We start from the raw sequence: 25,498 nt of genomic DNA, 5'->3' as shown, positions 1-25,498 counted from the left end.
TTCAAAAAGTATGTTAAAGTTGTTAACTTACAACTGAGCCTTACAGTCTCAGATCCCTACAAAAATAGTAACTTCAGAATCTCATTATTTTCTACTGAAACATACTATTTTCGATATTTATAAATTAAAATATACGACTCAGTACTGTGTCTCCTCGTGCTGTAGCCGATGGATACCACTATAACATCACACCATAAGCATGTGCTGCCACCTGGTGGACCCCATGGTCACCTGATCAGTTCCCATCATAGATTGCAGAGATTGTTCACCTCCATCAAAATCTGTTTCAACTCAGTATTTACTGAAGGAATTTTGGAAAAAGAGAGGTTTTCCTTTGCTGTTCCAGCATGTTGTGGCGTAACTCTGTATTATGATCCCTCCATCAGTTTTGTATTGCATTCCCATTAAGTAGAGCCTCCACGTCTGGTAAATTCCCACATCTGTCAAACCCCTTGCCTCCAAATCAAGCTTTTTGATTTGGATGTATCAAAGGTGAAGCCAAGATAACTCTTGCCAGAAAAATCCCACCAGAGCCACAGACTATGTTACACAACTGTTTTCACAAGCTGAGTAGGACTCATGACAAGTAAACTGGCCTTTCAGTGTAAAATCACCGGAGTGACCCTTTAATAATATGGAAACTCTGAAGGTGTAACAGTGTGTCACTCCAATTCCCCCACAAAACTAAAAATTCAGTTAAGCAGGGTGTTGCTCATCAGATGAGTAGGCTCTCACCACCTACTCGTGTGGCAGGGAAAAACTGGCAAATAGAAACTAAAATAACTCCAGGCTGTGAATGGACATTTTCTTACAGAATGTCCGGTCAGTGAATACTCAAAGCAAAAATATACTCAACTTGTGTTCTGTGTTTATATGAGAAAAATAATCCCATCTGTGGTCTGGGGAAAAAAAAAATCTAATTTGAGCTGCATTTCTTAAATCCAGGAGAAACTGCTGTCTCATCCATTAACAAATTAATTTCAAACCATTTCATAGCCTGTGGTGATATACATACATCAATGAAATATATTGGACTATTAAGTTCAGTAGGTCGATCAATCCAGGACACAAATCTACTGACACAATTCAAGGCAGACAATTCAGGTACTTTGCTGTAAAAGTAAAGAGGAGAAGTTATCAGTCATCATTTTTTAAACAGGAAAACGTAATTTATTTCAATATACATCGCATTTAAAACTATATAACATTTTTTGTATGTTGAATATTTTACACAGCTCTTATCATGGAAATGTACTGGAATTTTACAAAATAAGACCAAGCTCTGAAATAATAGTAGGATATCCTGCCCTTTAATTACTGCATGATTCCTTGTTTTGTTTTTTTCCACATAAAAGTAATTATAGCTTCATACAATATTTTTGTTCTTTATAAAAGAAAAATACCATACCTTTTCAAAGTGAGTTTATATGTCCTTTGATGAAAATAAGATTGATCCAACAGTAGAGAGTGATTCTGATTATGTAATGCCTGAGAAACTGCTTAAAGTCAGAGCAGAATGGACATAATGTGATATTACATGGTTGTTGCTCAAAGGTCCATATGTGTAGATAGACCACATCAAACCATTCAGATGTACAAACTGTTATATATTAAGAGCGTGGAAGATACTTGTATGTTTTCGTTGCAATGGAAGCAGATTCAAGAGCAGGAAGTCAGGTGCGATTGAGGTCAGTCTGGGAAGGAGATATCTGTTCCAGCCTGACAGTACCACCACAGCCAAACATGGAAATAATTTAGTGTAAACACAAATCAGTACAGCTTTGCTCTTCAAATGTCCTAAAAGCAAAGGACTGCCTCTAAAGTGTGCAGGACCACTGTAGATAGTAGTCTCAATATTGCACTATAACAAGTGTGAGGAAGGGAAAACCCATCGGCAACAATTGGCCTTTAGTCTATAGGTCAGCACCTGAGAAGGCCTATGGTTCAAAACAAATTGTACACATCATGGTGATGAGAACACTGAGCGAAGAGAGGTCAACTCTCCACTAGGGGGCCTTCAAGACCTGACAGTGATGACTAAGGAATCCCTTTTATCCTTCTCAGTGTGCAGCGGAGTCCCCAGAGGAAACTAAACATGCCATGGTGCAACTGTAAAAGCGATGGGCACAGCCCATTACCATCAAAGGGCTGAATGGTCAGTCTTGCTGGAATCTAGACCCCGTTTGCAGAGTGGTACAGAATTACACATTCATTGCCATTAAAACATGAAGGAATCTCAATATAAAAGCTGTCTGTTTTTCATTTTTGCTTCACTGGGACCGGTAGCCTGGTGAAGATTGCTTTCCAGTTCCCATAAATAGCAACCGCAACTGAAGACATTGTAGTGTAGCTATTACCAGAATTATCCTTATTTACATGGTTATCATGACTTACATTCTTTTGAGTAATCCAAGCCCCGTGAGAGCTCTGGCACAAATGTAGGAAGCTCGCTAAAGCATAGGAAAATATGTCACAAGTCCTTTCATTTACACCTAAAGCAACAGAAAGAAAAGGAAGTGGCCTGTTCTGATTTTGTGTTGCAAACAGCTACAGAGGACTCTTGCACAACGCCAGTTCAAAAAGCTGTTATTGCCTGTTCATTCCCTTTCTCTTTTGCACCTCTATAGTCAGACAGGCATTTGTGAAATATTTGTGTCAACTGGGCACAGAAACCAGAAACCCTTTCCAACTGAGGCACCAAGCATCTCTCAGAAACAGGTCTCATTATCACTTAGTGGCTGCATGACTGGTCTCTCTGCTCTGTCACCTATAACGGCCTTACTCTCAAGTCTTTGCTTAGCAGGGACGATGGCGACCGTAAAGGTTTACCAGAGCGGTGTGGCGTTCGCTTTGTACACAGCCGTGGATCTGTCTGTTGCATATGATCTTGTTGTGGTAGACTGTGTGCTTTCTGTGATAATCAGATGCCGGCCTTGTCGCTGTAGAAGGGTGTGACGTGAAACATGTAGCAGTGTGTGCACACCCTGACGGGCTTCACCTGGCCATACCGGGGCAATGGTGCCGAGTGGGATGAGCAGCGAGAGCAGAAGATCTGAAATGACACGTGTTTATTAATCTCTGTGTAACACGTGTATTCATCATCCGTTTCAGCAACAACACATTCAAGTGAGGGTATTCTGACGCCTGGACTCCCTCAGCCTAGAAAGGAACAATCATACCTTTCCACAGCTCCTACAGTGATGCTTCCTGCGGATGACAGTGAAGGGAGCCTTGCAGGCAATGCAGGAGTTGCAGGCTTCATCAGGGACCCAGTCAGGAGGGTCTAGACAGAGCCAACAAGAAAAGTCAAGACAAAGCAGGATGTGGGGAACAGGACCGAGCTGATATTTCAACAAAGCGTGGGTTATTTTGTAGCTTTGCTGACCTTCGAACTGGCCCTCCCGTGCCTTGGCAGCCAATTCTGAAGAAGAAATGGTCTCCTGACAGAGAGCGCAGTCCTCCAGCACGGCACTACGCAGGACAGGTCCTGCTGTGCACCACAGAAGAAGAAACTAAATCTACCATAGTGGCACTACAGTACTCAAGAAATAATTTGATAAAAGCATGGATGGATGTTTCAGTTTTCCTAAGCTCATATATTGCAAGCAGGATGTTTGTGTAGTTTTATGAGACAGGATCTGGGTCAATAAGAAGCACTTTGCTTTCTCCATAGTTCAATTAAAGAAATATTACATTACACTTTTTACTTGCAGTAAGGCAGTTTTGAATCTGTCTGTATTATATTAATAAGTGAAAGACAATGTACCTTATTGTATATAAGACATGTTCCTCACCTTTCTTCTGCTTATCATTGTCTCCCTTCCTCACACTTGGTTGCCATGACTTCAAACAGAGTCTTGAGGATGCTGCGAAGGTCACTAGCATAGTTTGTCTGCAGCTGATCTGCAACACCTGTATCACAGATAATGGATATCAGCTTGAGAGAGTCAAGGAGCTGAGGGGGAAAGCAGCTAAGAGAGAGTGAGAGCTTTTACCTGATATACAAACAAAGAGACGGTGGATGAGGTCACTGCTGCTGTGGAAGCGCGATCGGATCTTGTTCCTGGCGGCCACCTTGGCGTCTTCCAGAGCCAGCTGGATCTCCTGATGGTCCAGGTCTTCGGACATTCCCGAGCTGGGGGTCAGACTGCTCACGGGGCTGGAGAGAGTGATGAGGTACAGGGAGGGATCATTATTTCCTCTTTCCCAAACGTACATCCACTATTTACACATTTAATTTATATTCCAGCAATAGGAGATTTTAATCTTTAAGTTAAAAATGGATGCAGAATATAAAGTGTTGGTTAACAAGGACACAAATACACAATCCACTTGCTGGATATTTCCCCACCAACTGATTAAAAATTACACCCATGCTTCTGTAGAATGAGAACAAAACATTGTATACACAAATTTACACATAAATCAGCACTGCAGCATATGTCTAATTAAATCTACAGTCAAACACATGTCACATGTAGCTCATAAAGGAAGAAGTGACAGACACTTCAATCAATTGTTACAATCAGCATGTGGGCAGGATGAGGCACTCACAAACATGACACCTTCATGAGTGAGTAGTTACCTGGGAGTATATGCACTGCTTGACAGACTACATGTGGTTACACTCTCACAGTCACTACCTGACACAGAGCTGAGGGGAGAGTTCTGAAAACTAAAAAAAAAAAACAAACAAACAACCAAATAAAGAGTGAAAAAGGAGAAATTAAAAATGTGAATACATAAGCACAATGGCAAAACAAACACACATTAGGTAACGTAAGGCAAAGTGTACATGAGAAACAATGGATGAAAGCAACAGAATAATTCAAGATATGTGATGAAATATGGTGAAATAAAACAGATATTTATGTTGATGTAAGACTGTGTGGAGCTCATCCTTCCCCCAAAGAAAACTTTGTCAGAACAACATAAACCAAAAAGCTAGTGAAATGGTAGCCCACCTGGAGCTCCTCCTGCTCTCCTCTTTGGTGTCCCTCTGCGAGTTTTTACTTCCTGGCTTGTCTTTATCCATCTCCTTATCCTTATCCCTCTGTCGGCCTCCACTGGCCTGCTGCCTCTTTTCAGTCCTCAGCTGGTGGTTGCACAGGGAGGGTCCATCCCCTCCGCTGGAGCTACAGTCCTGAGCGTGATGCCCCGGCCCTGGAGCCACCACCAGGCACTTCTCGCAGAGCTGGGTGTTTGACTCCTCTTCCAGCGGCTCTGCAGAGCTGCGGGAAGATGGCGGTGTCACCTGGGTGAGTTCCCCCTTGCTGTGAGGCTCGTGACCTCGCGGGGGCAACCGGCAAGCAGAAGACTGGATGACGGTGCTGGGGGCCACGGTCTTAGAGTGCTTGTCCAATCCCAGTGCGAGCCCTAAGCCGAGTCCTGTGCTGTCAGTGGTGACGGCATCCTCGTGGCCATCCTCGCAGCTCCCACAGCAGACACACGAGTTAAGCAGGCAGTGAGTTGCCACCAGAGGGCTGCAGGGCTCAATCTCGGAGGGAGGGGGCCGCGGCAGCAGCAGCTTGTCCACGGCCAGCTCCGTCAAGCTCGGGGAGCGGGGATTGAAGATGACCGTGGCAGAAAGCTTCATCCCACCCATACGGTGGGCGATGACCTCGGCAGTTTCAGAAGCTGTCCCCTCTAAACCCATCTCCCACCCGTTCGTGTAAGGCAGCGGTTCAGAGCCAGGGGCGGTGGTGCATGGTGGGAGCTTTGCATTATGACAGAGTACGTTCTGGCTGCGTGGCTGTGGGCATGGCTGCTCAGACGGGGCCTCAGAGTACCAGCCATTTCGAACAGAATCCGGCCGTGGTCCGGGCTTGCGCTGCGTGGGGTGAGCAGACTCCGGTGCTTTGGAAGGAGAGGCAATGCAACTACAGGCCTCTCTTGAGATGCTGGTGATGCTGTCTCCTGCTGCATCCAGGTCCTCCATGAAGAAAACCCTGTCCTCCTCCTCTACATAGATGCCTGTCCTTCCCCGGCCCCGTGGAAGCCTGCGGGGAGACGCGTCAGTGCTGGAGGCCCCACTTGAACCTCCTGCTTCTCCTCTGTTGGGGTTGTGGGCTGGGGACTGACCCTGACTGGGAGGTGACAGCAGGGTGGACATCTCGTCTCCTACGAGGTACACCATCATGTTGAGCTGCTCCAGTTCCTCCTCGTCATACTGCATAGAGCAGGCCAGCTCTGCCTCCTCTGCCTCCTCACATAGCAGGCCCTGCTCCTGCTCCTCCTCTCCCCTCTCAGTCTCTACCTCCTCCCAGCCCTTTTCCACTTGTGCCGTCTCCTCCTCCTGGCTGGGACAGACATACAGAGCCAGATGCTCCTGCTCCCCCTCACTCTCCCCCTTGGGGGTGTCATTAGCAGGGCTGCAGGATGAGTGATTCTCTTGGACCGGTGCTGGCACACTGTTTGTAGCCTGCCCCTGGCCCGTGGACAACTCCCCGTCCTGAGAGATACACAGGTTCCTCTCCAGTGTCATCAGCTCCTCTTCAGTCAGGGTCTGCAGCAGGTCTCTGCAAAAGCATTATAAGACAGTTTTAACATAGTGATAGGGAAAAAAACATTACATTTTTGTGACATTAATAGTCATGGATTGTACCGGATTTTCTTCAATAAAGTGCGAAAAGGCCGGAAGAGCTCAGACATGTCCTCTGATTTTCGGTGTAGGTTAAGAGGCCCCTCTGAATACACAACCAGCCCACTGAAAAATATGTTTAAAATTCTGTAAGAGGGTGGGAGAGAGTAGAAAACAAAGAGGTGGGCAGAAGAATGGAGAGGACAGGCAACACTTACCACACAATGGCTAGTCTGGGAATTGTAAACATCAGAGCAGGTTCATAGTCATCGATCATGTCCTGCGTGAGGTAGCCCAGTTTCAGAGCCCTGAGACAACGGAGAGAAGAAAACATATGATTTAAAAAAATTACCACATTATCTCTACATATATTATACATTTCAATTTTGGTTAATTCCAGATTAAGTCAGCATCTGTTTATGCCTCACCTCTCCACAGTCTCACAGAAGAGCACAATCACCTCCTGCTGTACATAGTATTCTTTGGGAGACTTCACAGGCACCATGGCTGACACATAGCTGGCAATGGAAGAGAAGGGAGAGGAATGTAATGTCATTCACAGCTTTGTTCACAGCTTAGTTTTTTGGCAAACTTGTACCAAAAACCCTTGAGAGGATGATAAATGTGGATTAATCTTGTTGATACAATTGCCAATAATGTCTTGTCCTATAATGTACCTGAGCTCAAACTCAGCAAAAAGGCTGTCGAAATGTCGCAATGCGTCCTTCATGCGGTCTGTGTACAAGTTGAGGTCTCTCAGGGCCTGGTCTCTGGTGATGTTGCGTACTTCCTCCAGGCTGCGAGTGAGGTCCTTAGCCAGGGGTCTCATAGCTATACTCTCTATCTCCCTGTTCATGATGATGGAGCCGGCAGCCAAACACTGTGCAGGAACACATACATCATAAATTCTCTAGTCTTGTACCAATGATTAAACTGAGAAAATGTTGTTTACAACGGCACAACTGATGATCAAGAAACACCTCAATTGCAAGAACAAAATACAGTATTTTTATGCACATGTTTAGGACTGTTTAGGACAAGGAAAGTTGTTTTCCTACAGACTGATGCTGGAGGGAATACACTACCTCAGCCCCAAACCACAGCTGCCCTGCCAAGTTGTCATGACGAATCTCCTCAGGGAACTTGACACAGAAGTCTCTGTTAGCCCGGTCGTTGGGGATACATTCATCCATGATCTGATTGATAATGTTTAACACATTGTCCTGCAAATAAGCACAAGAGTGACAGAAAACCAAATTGAACAAACTAGTTGGAGGGGTTGATATGAGTGAGTGAAAATCTTTTCCTGAAAAGCTACAGTGTTTACTTTGATCAACTGATGTCAGTTAATAATCCCAGTTTCACCCCTTTCAAGAAGGCCGCTGTATTGCAGCGTTTAAAGACCATTGATTAGGAAGAGAATGAAAACAATTTGACAAGTACATGAGACCATTAAGGGCCTCGCAGCTACATTCTCCCTCAATAAAAACATTAAACTAAAGCCCATAATTCCAGCAGTGAAAATTCAGTGTCACACACAGCAAGAGCTAATCAAGCGCTTATGTGCCGCTGGCATGTACAACAGCCATAACAATGACTTACAATGAGCCTTTCACTCAACCGCAGCTGCACTGTGCACTGTAATCTTGTCAGGCACAGCACTGCGTCTTTCTCTGCTTGCCCCGAGGAGAAAGATTAAAAAGCTTTGAGAGGGAGAGCTTAACCACCGATTCCTGTATGGCTGCGTGCTGCGCATGTGTCTTGGTCCGGTCTGAGTACGACCCCACTGTCTATGAGCATCTCCGAGCAGGGGGACACCAGCGATAACCTTCTCTACTGTTGACTTCCAATCATCCAGGGGTTGTGACTCTGGTGTGATACCTGCTTCTGACAAAAGACTGGCTTTAGATTTTTTCCTCTCACTCTTTTCACTGTCTATCTGTGACCCTCTCTTCTTCTTTTTCTTGTGTATGCTATCTAACTCAATCTCTGTCCATCTCAAACACACACACACACTTGCCTGTTCCAGCAGGTCATGCTGTAAGAACAGCCGTGCCAACATAATATGAGCAGCATGCCAGCAACCCCCACAGAGACCCATGAATAAGACCTGATAGCTGTAGTGGCAGGTTCAAGTGCAAAATTTTGGCTTGAGTGCACTTGCCTTCTATTCTTGAGGCCTTGAGGCTGTGGGGTATAATGCTGCTTAATTCATTCTCCAAAATCCTTGAAGCCTCGAAGGCACGCCGCTGAAAAGACTCCTCTCTGAGCATCAAAGTGCTGAGAGTTTGCTGTTAAACATCTTCACCAAAACTTGACTTGTGAAATGAGAAATCAGAAGCTGATACGAGGCACAAAACATAACAAGGCCTGCTCATTCACACTCTGAAAACTCAGCATGATGAAAGAATTTTTAAAAACTCAGCACAGACAGAGTAAGAGAGGGAAAGAAGAGCAGCTGAACAAGTAGAAGAAATAGAAACCATGAAGAAATACTGGAGAAGAAGGTGGTGACAGATTGTCAGAGGGAAGGATGGAGGGAAAAGAGACAGAACAGTCGGGGATCAAGCGATGACCTTATTAAGTGGTTCTCCCCTGAGTGCCTTGGCAGTGGGGGGAGGCTAAGGCACAACGGGCCAGATGACGACCTCCCTCTGCCACCTCCAGCTCTCTCAGCATGACGCAGCATGGCAGCCATCACTCATCCACAGCATCACCCTCTAAGCTCCTCTCAACCCTGACCCCAAACAATAACCTCTATCACTATATGCAATAATTTATTGTGCATTCTTATCTTAAGATAATCAGTTTGTTTTATTAATGAAAAAAGAGACAAAGTTCACAGTTATGTCACTCAAAGCTGCAGTCATAAAGCACCTCTTTCTAAAGAAACTGCTCTTGTAACCATTTACTAAGAACCCACATGACACACAGCCCTGTGTTATCAAAGTAAAGTGGAGTGTGTCCACCAGCTGCTTCCAAACAAAGTCCACTTATCTCACCTTATCAACAGAACTGCTTGATATAAGAACCCGGCCAAGCAATGTTTGGTAAAGCAATAGTCATATCACCACGCCTGTGTCCGGAAAGGAGTGATAAGAGTGTAATCTATTTTTAGCTTCCATGCGACAACAAGGTCAAGCCAACAATCTAAAATAAATACATGAATCCATGGCTCAGAGTCAAATCCAAGTTGGGGGTTAATTGATCTCTGTTCCAACTTTACTACCACTTAAGGGCTATTTTTATTATGATCTATAATGAATGAAGTGTATGCACTGATTTAAACAGACATAAAGTTTTCCTTAATGAAATGAAAAGGCACATAAAGAGGATGATTTTGAGTGTGTTTGTTTCTCCCCGCTGACCTGACAGGATCTGAACTGGTTGACCAGCAGGGTACATCTCTGAGGGTCCTTCCTGCCGTCGAGGCTGTCCAGCTCAGTGGCCACCTGGTTCAGCTCTTCATCAGCGTAGTAGAACTGGGCCAGGAGCTGAGGGTCCGTCCTCTGCAAGGAAACACAAGGAAATTTTCAATACTTATGAAGCTGTTAATGAAAAGAAATCCCAACAAAGCAATGTGCAGCATTTTTTAAACAACACACAAAAAGTTATATTTTAATTGCTGTGATGATTCTCTATAATCCTCTATACTGTACGTTTTGTGCGCATGTGTGCTTTGCTCATTCACTGACTTTCTAAAACATTGGAACATGATAATGGGGTTTTCTGTCTTTCAGCACCTCATCATATTGGTAAAAAAAAATGTTAGCTTGTCTTTGTTAGCTTTAAAAATATATCCTGAGGAACTGTCAGTGCTTCATGAGAACTGTAGTGGCTAATATTACTTTGCCGGTATCCATGGATGACCAAATATCACAGGCAAGCCACCCAAGGTAATATGTTTCAGAATATCTTTCATTTAGTGAAGGTTACTCCCCTCAAAGCAGACCCTGCAATGCAAAAAGGTGGAGTGTCCTTTCCCTAGCTGGCTCTGAAGCAGAGCTCCAACAGCCATGAAATCATCTGACCCAACCTTGCATCAAAAAAGGACACAATATTTACAGAGGAAATTACAAAATATCACAGCAAACAAGAAGTCTGTTTGACCCTAAACAGAGTACAGGCCGGGCCAAGCCAGGATATGAATAAACTCTCCAGTGTCCAAATTCTTAATCTGCTCTATTTTGACCATTAGGCCCACTGGTTGCTCAGGAGAAGGACGTGTGCTCATTCATTACACTAGTTTTCATGTGTATTTGCTTAGGGGAATAGAGCTCTGCATGAGTGAAGCACAATGTCAGGCATGGACAGCTGCAGTCTCCAGAAAACACAGCTTGATGCTTGGTGGTTTGGGCAAGTCAACACATGAATTATGTTCAGCAAGTCTCCTGGTTACAGCAACACTGTGTTACTACAGCACCTTGGTGTTAACAGGTGGGGTACTTTAAGTCAGCACAATTTCACCCACTCTAATCGTAGCATATGTAGCCAGCAGTGCCTGTTGCTCTTTCATTCATCTTGTACTTTGGTGGTATAAACCCTAATCTCATGCAAATAAAACTGGGAAAGAAAGAGATCCAGAGATGTAGAGGGAGAACTCATGGCTACAGAGCACAAACGTGAAGGCAGCATAGTACAGCAACATACTGACAATCCGTAGGGACAAAAATAAAACCAGGTAAGTAGGGCATTGTATAGGCCAGCTAACAACAGATTGGTCTCCCATTTGCCAAGGTGTTCTGGTGATTTATGAGTTAACCCAAATACATATTCATGCATACCCAAATTTTCAACAAGTATAGGAAAGTAAATGATTAAAAATTGGCATGAATTCTGACAAGAGGAGTTAACAAAGGTTAATATAGTGTGAAAGCTCCCCAGAAGAGTAGGTGTAATTAGAGAGCCTGGCCCTGCTAGAGGATTTGTGTCATTATCTCCCACCATGCTCCCCTCAGTGTGTGTGTGGTGGTGGTGGTGGGGGGCAGCACAGCACGGCAAATCACTCCACTGCTGAGTGAGGCAAGTATACAGCCACAACACACAAGGTAGGGAAGAGACACTAAGGCATGAAAAATGTAGACACAGTAATTCCTCATCTGTGTTGCTTATACCTGACCAAGAAGAAAAAAATCATTGCAACAAAAACTTTACGGGGATTGAAGATACTCATTTTTTAAATCAAGACACCAACTAACATTATGTATGCAAACACACACACACACACACATCCTTGCGAGGGCTCACGTTAATCGAAAGGTTAATGGTTTGAAAATGGCGACCGCATGCCGACGTGCACCATCACAAACCACAATGATGATGGTACAGGAGCTTAAAAGGACAGCATGACTGTGCAGACTGGAAGAAGGGGGGAGCTACGCTGGTAAACGAGCTCGTTCGCCTGCCATGCGTCGACTGTCTGGAAGTGGCTTTTTCGTGAAGTCAAACTGAAATGCTGGTATTTACCGAAAACCTCTCGCAGGACCCTTTTCCCTTAAGTTTGCGGCGCTTCCTGTTGCGTGATGCTCTCCCCGTGGGCTCTTGCCTTCTCTCTCAGAATATGATACATGGTGCTGTTCCCTCACTCCTCTCTCATTAATAATGAAACAAACAGTGAGGAGAAAACACAGAGATATAACCTACAGCTGAGATACTTGTCGCATTATTTCTGTGAGGGGGGAAAAACTACTCTGAACATGTTTAAGGTTATTTGGAGGACGAGACAAGTCATGGCAAGAGACTAAATCCTAATTAAAATAATGTAATGTTGGTTGATTTCGTTGGGTGATAATGCAGTTACAAGATGGATAACTGGTAATTTTATTAACCACTCTTTTAATGTGTGATACTTGTGTTTTCACTTGCCCACAGGTAAGTCGAAGCTACAGCTAGGTGAGTTACAGAACAGCAAAAGGGCATTTCTTTTCTTGGTCAATGACACTTCACCAGAACAAATACTTGCCAACATAAAACTCGACCTTGCTGCCTTTCTCTTGTCAACCGAATCCCACAGAGCAAAATCAATAATATTTCTGCGTATTTTGTTCATGTGTATGAATTTTGGTGTCTCTGCCAGGTGGTGTTTACTGAATAAGTTGGAGGAGAAACTCACAAGAGGCATCTAATCCAAACTAAAACAGGCAATACTGAGTCTGTTTTACAGCAGGCAAATATAGTAAGTGTTTCACAGTCTTCTCAAGTGTTCCTTTTTAACAAGGTTACACACTGTACATGCTCTATATATAAATTATCTGTGAAGAATGGGAATAGACAGCCACAGTATAATAGCATGACAAATAATATAAGCAAATAGTGATGATCATCAGCGCATTTGGCATTACTATAATGGGAACACATTTAAGTGGGTTCTTCTGATTGCGTAGGCTAATGGGAAATGAATACAAAGGAAATTTTAATTATACACAAGCAAATAAACCCTACACAAAATGAGGTGTTTATCTTTACCTCCAGATTCTCTATCCAAAGTCTCTTAACAATGAGAAAAACAATGATATCACCAGTCAGGAGGCAGATATGACTGGACAACTGCACCACAATGACTGAGTCTATGGTACAAATGTCACAATGACCAAACAGGAAATAGGAGTGGGAGACAGTGAAAGACCTCCTTCTAGCCGAGACAAAACACGGCCCAGAGAGCGAAGGCATTCATTTTCAGATTTTTTTAAGCTTATAGGCCAACGCAGACAACAGAAGAAAAGAAGCGTTTGAGACAGACTCAATCCTATAGCCTCCTCCTGCTGCATTCCTCACACAAGAGGGAACATTCCTGCAGCATTGCATCATGGGGGACAAAGTCAAAAGGCAGGCAATGTTCAAGACATGCTGATTTACTTTTAGATAGGCAGCAATGCTTGAGTTGTTTGGTCTACAAGTTTGGTGTACTACAGAATAATCATTTATCAAATCTTATCTTTATAAAAAAAGGTGTGCAAGATTTAAGTCAGAACTGACAAATAAGCAGATTTTAACTGATTTGTATTTAGAGCAGATGTTGACTTCACCCACATGTCTGACGAGAGCTGGTTGTACCAGCTGTTCCTAAGTTTAAACCTAGCTTAGTTATAACGTAATTGTTTACTTAGTTAAGATTTACATTTCATTTAAAACAGGTTGAACCACACAAAGTATTTATTAGGTAGAGAGAGTACTTGTTACTAAATATTTACACTCAGTAGATGTCAAGTGTAACTCTTATGCTAAGTGAGCCAAAGCTAATATTAACATTTTGCCAATAACATTAGATAATAAAATCAGATTGGTTAGTATATAGTCAGGTATTTCCCACTCATTCTAAACTGTATTAACACTACTAACTAACTAACTAATTCACTAACACTACTATATATATATAGAATGGATTTGCTTCTGTTTTTTTTCCCATTTCAAGCTTAATATATAAACATATGGGGCATAGAACATGAGCTCATGCTTGGTATCAACAAACTTCAGAGACAGGTAGACAGGTACAGTTCATTACGCAGGGATTTCATTATTGATGCCTAATTAAAAGAGAAAGTAACAGTCCCATTTGCTCCAGCATACCCCCCTTTCTGTCTTTCTGAAGAAAAAGGGGGTGTAAGTCATCTATTTGACTTAATATCAAATCTTTTTCATGTGACCAAAAAACTTTCAGGAGGTAGGAGGTCACATTTACACAAGCCTTCAGGAGTAACTCCACGATACAGGGAGAAATATGACAAAACAATGTTAAAGCCCAGGATCCTAGATGTTAACATCCTACGTTTTCCCAGAAAGGTTGTATACGTGGACACAACCAAAGTGTGTGGGTGTGGTCCGCTTGCACTGACCCACACTCCCTCCACACAGACCTGTAAATAAATAAACCAATAAAATTCCTGTCTACTGCATTGAAATAATTGGTACAGGTTTTAGCCATCAAGTTCCTTCGTTGAAATGACTGTACAGAGAGCAGTGACTTAATGTATTAAGTCGTGTTCTGTCGATGTTCTGTATCTGTGATCATACAACACTACAAAAACTTTGTACTTTTACCTCTCTAGAAGCCTATTTCTGAAAGTGGAATTAATTGCTTTTACACGGTTGATTGCCTTTGAGTGTTTCCTGGCAACAGATTTACACATTACTAATGTCTTGACTTGGTCTCTAACAGCTGGTGCAACCAAATGCTGGTCAAAAAGGATACTTATTATTGCAAAAGTCAAAGTAACTTCTAATCAAATTCAGCGCAGTTTACACCTCGGGTTAACAAGGCTAGCATTAGAGCAGCTGCCTCTGAGATATGAGGTCCTTAAAAGTCAAAAATACAGACTGATTCTTTGTCTGAGATTCAGATCTAAAGCCTCCAGTGGTAATATTTACTTAGTTACGTGGACTATGAGTCAGTGACAATGTTAGACTCTGCTCTGTAAAGCTGAAAAGGCAAGCTATCTGTTGTGCCCGTTTTCATGTGCTTACATAACATGGGTTGGCACAGAGTGAAGTCTTGGCTTTGACATTTACTTTACAAATATAGAGTAAATGGTTTAAAAAAGATTTGATTTTACAGTAACATGCCACAGTGAAAGAGCTTTAAAAAAACTTGATAGGACTGAGTAAAAAATACATTAAACTATGAAATTAAGAAGCAGAGAGCAGTGCCTTCCTATCAGGCTATTAAAACTGTTTTCGAAAAGAAGCTGTGTGAACATCTGAGGATCTGGCTCCTGAACTTGCGAGTTGTGTCATCATCACCAATGACAGCTCTACCTTGTGTAAGTGAGGAAATGATTCAGCAGATTCAGCTCTTGTCCCCTGTGGCGTGCCACTCTCCTGTTATACTCCTGCTGTCAGTTGTCCTGGGTGCCCTCTCTCTGAGATGACTCAAAAACTCTATTGGTTGTGGCCAGAAACCCATCATTTCAGACTATTAATCTCCCATTTCTTCATACAGAGTGACAATTACTGTTAAGCTCCTTCAATCACATCATTCCACAATGACTCTGTGAAATTTCTGTCCCTTTTGTTTAGCATTAAATCAATAACTGCTGATGATGACAACGCGACTCTCATTGAAACGTGTTACTGAGAGCTGCCTGCTGCTGTACCATCAACATTTTCATCATCTCAGCCAGCTTTCTCCTTGAGATGCTGATTCTGGGCTTCATTTCCATTCAGGCCGTGCAGATGATGGAGGCTGTCTGGCTAATGCTTCATGAACGTCCATAGCATCAGTGCATGCACACTGAGCCCACTTAAGGGACTTATGAGAAACCTTGCCTCTGCCCTCCATACTCTATTCCAGGCTCAATTTGCTGCCTTCTGGCTGCCTTCCAAGGATCAGAGGCAAATATTGTAGGGGGAAACCAGTTCACTCTGCTTCATCCAGTCAGTTGGCAAACTGGCAAAAAAGCAGCCGGATACAGTTCATCACCTTATTCATTATTCAGGACTCAGCATAAAAGCCCCGGCAAGAGCGAGCCAATGGTTTTGGTAACAAACAAGGAAACTTCCTCAGCCATTATTTATATTAAGTTTGGCAGAATAAAAAGAATAATCTTTCTAAGAATGCAGTGTTATGCTGAAGCAGGTTTACTTGTGTTGAGTCATTCCTTTCATGTTCAGCTTGCATCAGGAGTTTCTTTCCTCACCTCTGCCCTGTTTTCTGCAGCTACCAAGTTATTGACAGTGACCTTTCAAGCATTAACTCTGATTGTCTTAAAATCATCCTGGTCACACTTTAAGATATTCTGAGAATTTCTATTAAATAAATGTGCAGTTAAATCAATGGCACTAATCATAGACCGCTGAGGAGTTTTCCTGCACTACAGCTCATTGACTCAATATATTCAGAGTGGTCTGCCCATCTGGACTGATGGCATAATCTGTGTGCTTGTCCCCTCTCTAAAGGGCTGCCCTAATCTGGAATTTGGACTAAGCAATGACCTGTGCATGATTTAGCAGGACAGACCGAGGTAATATTGGAGGGGGGGGTGTCAGAGGATTTAGGTGGCTACGAGGCGTGTTCAGGATCCCCTGATGATAGTGTGGTGACACATGGGGACACCCCTCTTCACATCAACTGCAGGGAAGTTCTTACGCAAGAAATAATCTGGTTATGCAATCAAGAGCTGGCTGTTAAATTGTGGCTACAAAGGGGAAGGTGAATTTTAGATGCTCAAAATTGACATTGACACACTTGAAGTGTGAGTGTCCTGAAGAGATGACAAGAGTACTGGAGACACATGCCCCCACCTTAACACAGAAATACCAGTGACTGAAAATACTGCTGTGAATAACATTGAATAATTGTACTGAAATAAACACAAGTCAAGAAAACCCACCTATGCACTGTCATGATCCCTCCTCATAATTTTGACCCACATCCCCTCGTCACTGTTGAAAACATGCATGACTCAGAGTTGGGTTTATTCTGTCCGCATACCTTTCAATGTTATGAACAGTGACTGAGAGCAGGCATTACCCAGGCAGTCCCAAATTATACACAGTGACAGCCGTGGATAACCACAGTACGTGTGAGAAAACACACATTTCTGATTGCTGTCTGTGGAAATGAAATGCATGCAAGTCAACATGGTTGTGTAACGGGGATTGCACCTGAAATTGCACCACTGACATCTCATCCTAACAGGGGAGCAGCAAAATAAGTCCTACTAGATGAATACATAAATAATAATTAAGTAGTAGCAATTTGTTTGCATATTTGCAATCCAAATAGGGTTTTACCCCTTAAGTTTTATTTTGCATAGAAGAAAACTGCCATTCATCTTTCCCACACTATCTTTTGGCAAATGAATACTGTGTCACTATCAGGCAAATCCACCAACACAACCTATCCTTCTCTTTCTCCGCTAAAAAGGCCAGTTTAAGAGACATTTTCAGATATAAAAGATGTAATCTTGATTCAATTTGTCCAGTCCTCAGGATTTTTAATCATCCTAGCCCTAGAATTCAGTAAGAAGAAACACTAGAGCTGCTAAAGAACAACATCCTCTCCTCTTATGTCCTGCCAAACGTAGCCAAGGCCAAAATCTAATCCCAAAAATACAGGCCCACTGTTCTCCTCCTCTGCTGCTTTCCCTGCCATTCTCCCCTGCTGGTAAGACAGAGCCCAGTGCAGGAGGGTGGCATTTCATTTTTGCTGGCTCTTCCTAGAACAGTCAGACTCGTAGTATAGACAAAGGGCACCTTGAGTGCTTGCTTTATGTTTATCAGCAGTGACAATGAAGAGACAAATTTAAAAAAGGGCCTTTGAACAGAGAGGGTACCAATTATTTCCAATAAGGAACAAGGTGTAGAAAATGAGTCGATACCAGGACTCGCCGATTCTCTGTGGTACCTTTAAATCTCACACTCGCTACTTTCCTTCAATCATCGCTTTCCCACACCCTGGACGGCGGGCCCTGATTCCCCAATCCTGCAATGAATTTAAAAAGGCCTTCAATCGTCCGGCCTGTCTCGATCTGCACTGGGGTCAGCTCCGTAAATCCAGGCAGCTGACACCAAATCAATTACCGCGTGGCTGGTGGGTAAGCAGAATGGGACATCCACAAAGAACTCTAGAAATGGGGCTAAATATGAAGCCACACTGGCCGCTGCTCAGCAGTTTGCTCTTCCATCGACTCCATGCCAATCCACTCTGCAAAGACAAACCCCTAATTGCTTCGCCTTCACTCAGTTCCTCTGCTTGCTTGTTGGCAATATCCAGGGCAGTGATAAATGGTAAATGAAGGACAAACAAGTCTCTGCAGAAGTGGAACAATCACTAGTGAGGAAATAACCAGCCATGATTCACTAGTTCTTGAGAAATGCAACAACATATTTCCCCATAAAAAGGGATGGTGCTCTGATGAAAATATACAGGAAAAATAATCATCTGTAATTTCCGATTTTTGATGTTTGTTTGCTTGCTTATTTACTTGGAAACAATACCTAAATACTGACAAGAACGACGTCTGATTCATGTATAAAATTAGTTATTCAGAGGAGTAAGACTGACCATTATTTTCTAGATGAATTGTTTTGTCTGTACAATGCTCACCATTTCACAGAGATCGAGGTGATGTCTTTAATTACTTATTTTATCTCAACAACAGCACAAAATCCAACGTTATACTTAAAACGCTGTAAAACAAATAAAAACACCAGATTTTCTCGCATAAGAAGCTCAAACCAGTGAGTACCTGGGATTTTTGGTTGATTAAGCAACTGAAGCAAATGGAAGATTTTTACAGTTATTGACAACTTTTTGTTTCAGCTCTAGTATTCATTAAGTATTATCAGTGACAATAAGTACCTCTATTAGCCGAGATGATTATTTAAAATGTGTCAGGAACTGTCATCAACACAAGATTTTTTTCAAAAAAGGCATTAATAATTTTAAACCTTGTGACCGTGGCTTCAACTTCCACACAGATTTTTACTAAGTTTATAGTAAGACATACAGTATATAGCTATTTCTGCTGTTGTGACTATGTGTCATCACCACCTCTTCATAGATGAACATTTCTTTTCAAAATCAAATTCAACTGATGCATTTTAAGTAGGGCCCACACAGCTGGCAACAGAAGCAAAACTGGCGCCTGAGTGGATGATAAGTAAAAATGCGTTGCTTTGTCAGAACAATCAGCTGTCAACGTGTCTTCTCTTTTCTTTCTGACAGTGTAGACAAACATCTCTAGTGCATCTTTTTATGGTGGTTTGACAATAATTTCTGATCATGGTAAATACTTACATGCTTGTTGTGATTCATTAACATGTTCACACATGATTCTTCTACATATAAAACAAGAGTTCCTGAGAATTGACATTAAACTATGAAATATAAATCTAGATCAAACTTTTGTTTAGAGCTGAAATGATTAACCAGACAATAATTTAATGATAGACACATTTTTTTAAGTCACGTGCCAAAAATGTACTGTTTGTAGTTTATCAAATGTGAATATTTTCTCTTTTTTTTTTGTCTTCTATGAGAGTAAATTGAAAATCTTTTGGTTTATGAGTAAGGTCAGCTTGGGCAAGGAGAAACTGTGCTGGGCATTTTTCACTATATTCAAACATTTCAAAGCTATTTTTTTAAAGTTAAATACAACTTACAAGTACAATCCAATTAAAAAGGACTGCCAAGAGAAAATCTTTTTAACTGTAGTTTGATGTTTTTTTTATGCAGCAAAAGCCAAAACTGGTCTTTCATTTCACCATATACTAAAGAAGAAGCTGCATAATGAACATGTAACAATAAAGACATGATTCAAAATTTCAAAGCATGCACGTGGAGGTAAGGGCAAGAGAGGAAGACTTAAGACTCTGAATTTGTACTATACAAAATGAATAAATAAAACAACTGTCACTAGAAAAAGTGGAATAAAATGAGAGAAAAAAGAAAATTAGAAAGTAGCACTAAATTATTTTTTATAAAACTGAGATGTGTTTTTTCCCTCAGTTCTCAAGTGAACAGTCAGATGCTGGATGACCTTATCAAAGTAATCAGGCATTATCATTACACATGTTCTTACACAGCCGACATTGTTACATACACAGTGATATCTGACATTTTGATAAGGAAGAGTGTAGAAAGTATCAGCTACCCATGCACTAAACTGTCCGGCGGGGGAAGAGGTGGAAATGAAAGGCAAATTAGTAGCATCCTGCAGATGGAGGTGAGCGTACCCGCGCCTGGTTTCGAGCCGTGAGCCCGTCACGCTGACAGATGAGGTGGTGTGGAGCTGAAGGTCAGCTCTTGAATGCCTGATGGAACAACAGCCAACGCCGGCTACAGAGGAAGTACACAGGTTTAGCCTCCTGACATCTCCCTCTCCCGCCATCAGTCACTCAGCAAGTTTGCCTGCTGATGAATGAGAGGTGAGGAGACAGTGGCCATTTTGGCTGCTCAGAAACCTGAGCCAGGTCTTGTCTTTTGTTTGGGACCGCAGCAACATGCAATGACACATACTTCTCCCCTGATTTCACCCTCTCTAAAGCCTCTTTACCTATCGAAAACTTTTCCCTGCACAATGTATAGTCAAGAACAAGTATGGTGCTGTAGATATTACACATTAACTACTGACACAAAGACCAGCTAAACCAGTTTTAATGACTGGAAGGAATGCGAAAAATCTCACTGTATAGTGGTGTATCCTTGCTTTCAGTCAGTTAACTATTACCACCTTTCCCTTACAGCCTTACAGAAGACCAGGACGATCCATTCTTGCACTTTGATGACAGAGTCAGGCAAAATAGACAGGTACATTATGTCCCGCACAGAGCTGCACGCTGCTCTCTAACACACTAGGAAGGGATTGTGTAGCAGGGGCAAAAGAAAAGTCCTCCTCAGTGGGACTTATCTGGGGAGGTAAAGAGCAGCCCTGGAAATATCAATAGCTCCGCTTCAGTCAAGGGAACATGCTGATTCAACACTTTTCTATCTCCAGGAGAACATAGTTCAATAATAAACAGCTTACTGTTGATGCAAAATGACAATGCTATGCTGTGTTCAAAACTGAGTGCCAGAATATGCGGGTCAGGCACTGATTTTAATTACAGAAATATTTTCTCTCAGAGCAAAAACAAAAACTATTGGCTAGCTTAAGCTCTTGTTCAGTAGTGGGAGCACAAAGTGATCCAAACCCTTTCATTACTGTTGTCTTTTCATACTGATTGGCATAATTACCAAGGCTTTTAGCACTCTTTCTTTTCACTCCTTTGAGGCACAACTGGTCATTTAAATCCCACAGACTTGTGTGTAATTCTGTTAATTCCTACCATGGCCGTGATTTGGCAGAAAAGGCACTGATGTAAGAGCTCAGCACTTCAGAGGCAGCAGTCATTCATGAATGTGACAATACTCCTGTGAACCCCAACACTTAGGCCTAACCCCAACAATGGGCCTGCGAAAATGCTGCGACAGCAAACGTGGTTTCACAGAGAAAAGGGGAATGACGCAGGTGTGTGTATGTGGTGAAGAGCAGGAGGATAATATATAATCAGAGGCATTTCATCTAAGCCTTGTCTGACACTACTGTTGCAAAAACTCCAATTACAGTTGATATGGCAACTCAGCTGTCTTCTATTACCAGAAGGACTGACTTATCAACTCATACTGCCAATTAGAAATACATGCTGACAAACCCTTTAAGAAAAAAAAATCTATTTACTCTGCCAAGAAACTCAACACTGACTGCACCACAGTCAACAACTTGTTTAAGAGGCTGTCTGCAGTATATTTTTCTCCATTTCTATAAAACAAAAAATGCTGCTTTGGAGACTCAAAATGTAGGGTGGCTATGATGCAAGGTCAGCCTTTTATGTACAGCTCTTATTCCAAAATACTGAAAGGATACAATGCATTAAAACATACTGAAATGTTACTCAGGTCTGCTGCCTTGCTCTGGATGTGGGTGTGTGAACTACAGCAGAGAACTTTACACCATCAGCATTCTTCATTAACAGTCAAGATTTTTACTTAAGTGCAGAGAGTTTGGAGAGTTTTTTTTTTTTAAATTCCCCAATGTTTTTTATGTAAATGCTCTGCTGTTGATAATCATAACCTTTTTGTACCCATCCTCCTAAAGAGGCCACATTAGTATACTGTGTAGTATAAGTGGTGTGCATCATTTTGTAAAGTGGTTTGAAAGGAATATCTGCTCAAACAGTCCTCCCTGTAAATAGCAAACTTTCTGTAAGAGCATATGAGTAATTGGGACAGGGTGATGAGGGCATATATTCGCTGTAAAACCACATTAAAACTGCAAAATCCCAAAGCTCAGAATTCTCTAGAAGCAGATCTGGTAGGAAGTTTCTCAATCCAACATGGACAAAATCTGTGACTGTTTATTCATATATATTACTCTATGGAAACACTCATGTTTTATGATGATGCAGCACAAACAAATTACTGATCATTCACAACCTGCCTCAGATTTATACAACTCTGTGAGTGCAAGCTGACACATTGAGCGGTTTACAATTCCTCTGCCTAAAACCTACAAGTTAACGAGAATTTCCTTCCCCCGAGAAATACTCACATTCACTGATCCTAAAAAGTGCTGCAGATGACATATATTGAACTGTTCATTTAACAAGGCGACCAAGCCTTCAATACTTCCTCTGCTGTGTCAGGCATGTTTCCACGCTGTGAGCCTGATTTAAAAAATTACAGCACATCCATTACTCGCTCACTCCGAGAGTGATGATTTTTGCTTACAAATAGTGAGCCTGAAGAAGCATTTGATTTTATGTGTTTTGGTGGCTTTTAATAACAAAAATGCAGTTTGAGATGATGTGTACAATCAACAAACAAATCAAATGCACTCAAATGCTGCAGAGCTGACACAATTAGTTATTCAATTAAACAATTAGGTAAAAGTAATTGGCAGCTATTATGTAAATCAGTCTCTCTGTCGTTTTTTAAGCTTAAACACCAAACATTTACTCTAGTCCCAGCTTCTCAGCTGTGAGGTTCTCTTGCTTTTCTTTGTCTTATGTTATAGTACACTGATCATCTCTGGACTTTGGACCATGCAGGAAGACAAAACATGCAATATGAATGTGTGATCTTGGGCTTCGGGAAATTTTGATTATCATTTTTCTCTATTATCTAACACTTCATAGAACAAACAATTTATCAGTTGATTGGGAAAATAATCAGAAGATTAATCATCAATGAAAATAAACATCAGTTGCTGTCCTAAAATGCCAAAAACTATTTATTATATATTTAAAAACTATTTCACTTTAATTTGAAAATTTATGATTAACGTTATTGTTATTTTAATTTTTCATTACTGCTGCTAATATTTTTGTTTCAAATAATCATATTATTGTTGGGGTATCACAAAGACAGTGTTACTATCATATCAAAACAAATTAATTCCTCCAACAATTTCTAAAATTAATGACAATGTCAGCTGAAGATAGCAGTTAGTCAGTCAATAGAAATCAGTGTTTACCGCCAGGCTGTGACATTGTCAGTCCAGACTAGCGCTTGAAAACAAAAGCATCAACAACAACAAAGGGGTAGCTGCTGGTTAATACAGTGTAACATCAGGAACACGGGCTAACGTTAGCAGATGTGTGGCAGTGTATGAAGTGATCGGGCTAGCGAGTCACACTGGTCGGCTGTTTTGCTAGCTATCTCCAGAGCTATGCATAAAAAATGAGTGACTGCAGAGCTGACACAGCCTGTGGATACAGGATAACTTACCTTGGGCTTATACAGCCACTTTCGAAAGCGGTTCATCGTTACCTCGCCACCTTCCTTTGTCACCAACCCCTCCTCTCCTCTCCCGTACCTGTGTGTCTGACACTATCAGCGGTTGGCTGCTAAGCTAGCTAGCGCTGCTGGGTTCCACAACGGAAAATGTACAAAACAACAATGTACGGTAAGTTGTCCTGGACGTTACAACGCGGCCCTGAAAGCGTACGTAGGAGATATTCGGAAACAACGACTTATTCCCATCTTCCCTGAATCCCGAGCTCGGCTGCTTGTCTCCCCCGCCCGGCCACTTTCCAAGTCCCGACGTTACAGACGAGCGGAGCACCGACGGCTCTGCTGTTCTCTGCCCCTGTAACGTTACTTGATGACAGTCACGTTGACAACATTCACCTCCCACTTTCCCAGGAAATGATGCCTTCACGTGCTGCCCCCAAATACAGTGCTCCCCACCGCTTTTTGGTCGGAAATACTAACAAAACAGACCACGTAAGCTTTAGCGTGACTGGTGATTTTTATTTGTTTCTATTTTTATTTATTAAGGCCCCATCCAGGCATGCTTACCTATGAAAATACTTTTAGTAATTATTAAAAAAAAATAAAAAAGCTGAAGTGTCCTAAATTACATATTCTCCCTCAATGTCAATGTAGATTCTATGAATATGCAACTTATTTAATTTCAAAAGGTTGATCCCTGTACATAAAATACTGAACTGAGGTATATTCTCAGTATATGTGTACTGGAGGCACAATGAAGTTCCCACATTGTGTTGTATATTGGAATACGTTTGGTTTCCAGTCTTTTTGTGGTGTTGCACAACTCTGCTAAAATACACACGTCTTAATTTAAGCTGAACACAGAGGAACGTTCATCCTGTAGTAACTAAATTTAGCACAGTAAAGGCTAACATAAATGATAGCAATGAGCAAAACACTTTTTTAAAACTTTAAATTAAGTTACTCTAAGTTACTTTGGATCAGATGTGTAAACTGGGCCTACCAGAACATTCTTGAGACCTTGGAAACAGCTGGGAAAAACTGTCTCAATTCCACTTCCTTGTATACACTAGTGCTTTCAACAGTATCACACAGTCTTCATCAGCAGTTGATAAATGGGTTTGCTCTGTTGTAATGTTCAAACTTTCCATGAATCTGTAGAGGCAGATGTTCATGAGTCTGAGCACTTCTTGGACCGCTCATCCATGTTTCTCTAAAGCAAGTTAAACTTGACACTTCCTACTTTCAATTCATTATGTTATTGATTGTTCACTTTAATATGTATGTTTTAAAAAATATTCAGCCTCTATTTCAAAACGAAATTTACTTGAACGCTAAACTAATGACTTTGTTTACATGCCTACAACATAATCAGATTATGTTAATAAGATTAATGCAGAAACTCAGATGATGCATTGTGAGACTACTCCAAAACCCCAGTTTGCATGTGATTTGGTCACTAATCTCAGATTTTCCCCACTAAACCCTGATGTAAAGTTAGTCACTTTTCCTTCTTTCATGCCAATTATATTTATACAACAGTCAGGCACAGATTTGCTGCCTGCTTAATCTGGTTATAATTATTTGCACCTATCTAATCTTTTCCTGATATATTTATCACGTTGATTTGATTATCGTGCTAATTGCTGTATTTCCTACAGCACGTGAAGGCAGCGCGTGGCTCGCCCAGACGTCACAATATAGGA

At 41.8% G+C, this 25,498-nt stretch overlaps 1 protein-coding gene across 1 annotated transcript; it reads right to left on the bottom strand.

Moving 5' to 3' along the window:
- Positions 1-1,144: 1,144 nt before the first annotated feature.
- On the bottom strand, positions 1,145-24,165 carry zfyve28 (zinc finger, FYVE domain containing 28). Its single transcript, XM_018690226.2, is given in 15 exon segments — positions 1,145-3,052; positions 3,180-3,283; positions 3,386-3,490; positions 3,795-3,822; positions 3,824-3,912; positions 3,996-4,159; positions 4,586-4,675; positions 4,965-6,518; positions 6,605-6,706; positions 6,799-6,888; positions 7,009-7,098; positions 7,258-7,460; positions 7,666-7,803; positions 9,949-10,089; positions 23,787-24,165. Coding segments are annotated over 15 exon segments (3,066 nt in total). The 5' UTR covers positions 23,823-24,165; the 3' UTR covers positions 1,145-2,920.
- Between the last annotated feature and the right edge of the window lie 1,333 nt (positions 24,166-25,498).

Source organism: Lates calcarifer, linkage group LG19 (assembly GCF_001640805.2).
Source record: "Lates calcarifer isolate ASB-BC8 linkage group LG19, TLL_Latcal_v3, whole genome shotgun sequence".
In the NCBI taxonomy this organism is placed as follows: Eukaryota; Metazoa; Chordata; class Actinopteri; family Centropomidae; genus Lates; species Lates calcarifer.
The sequence above is the reverse complement of the archived record's forward strand: the minus strand, read 5'-3'. Positions and strand labels throughout refer to the sequence as shown.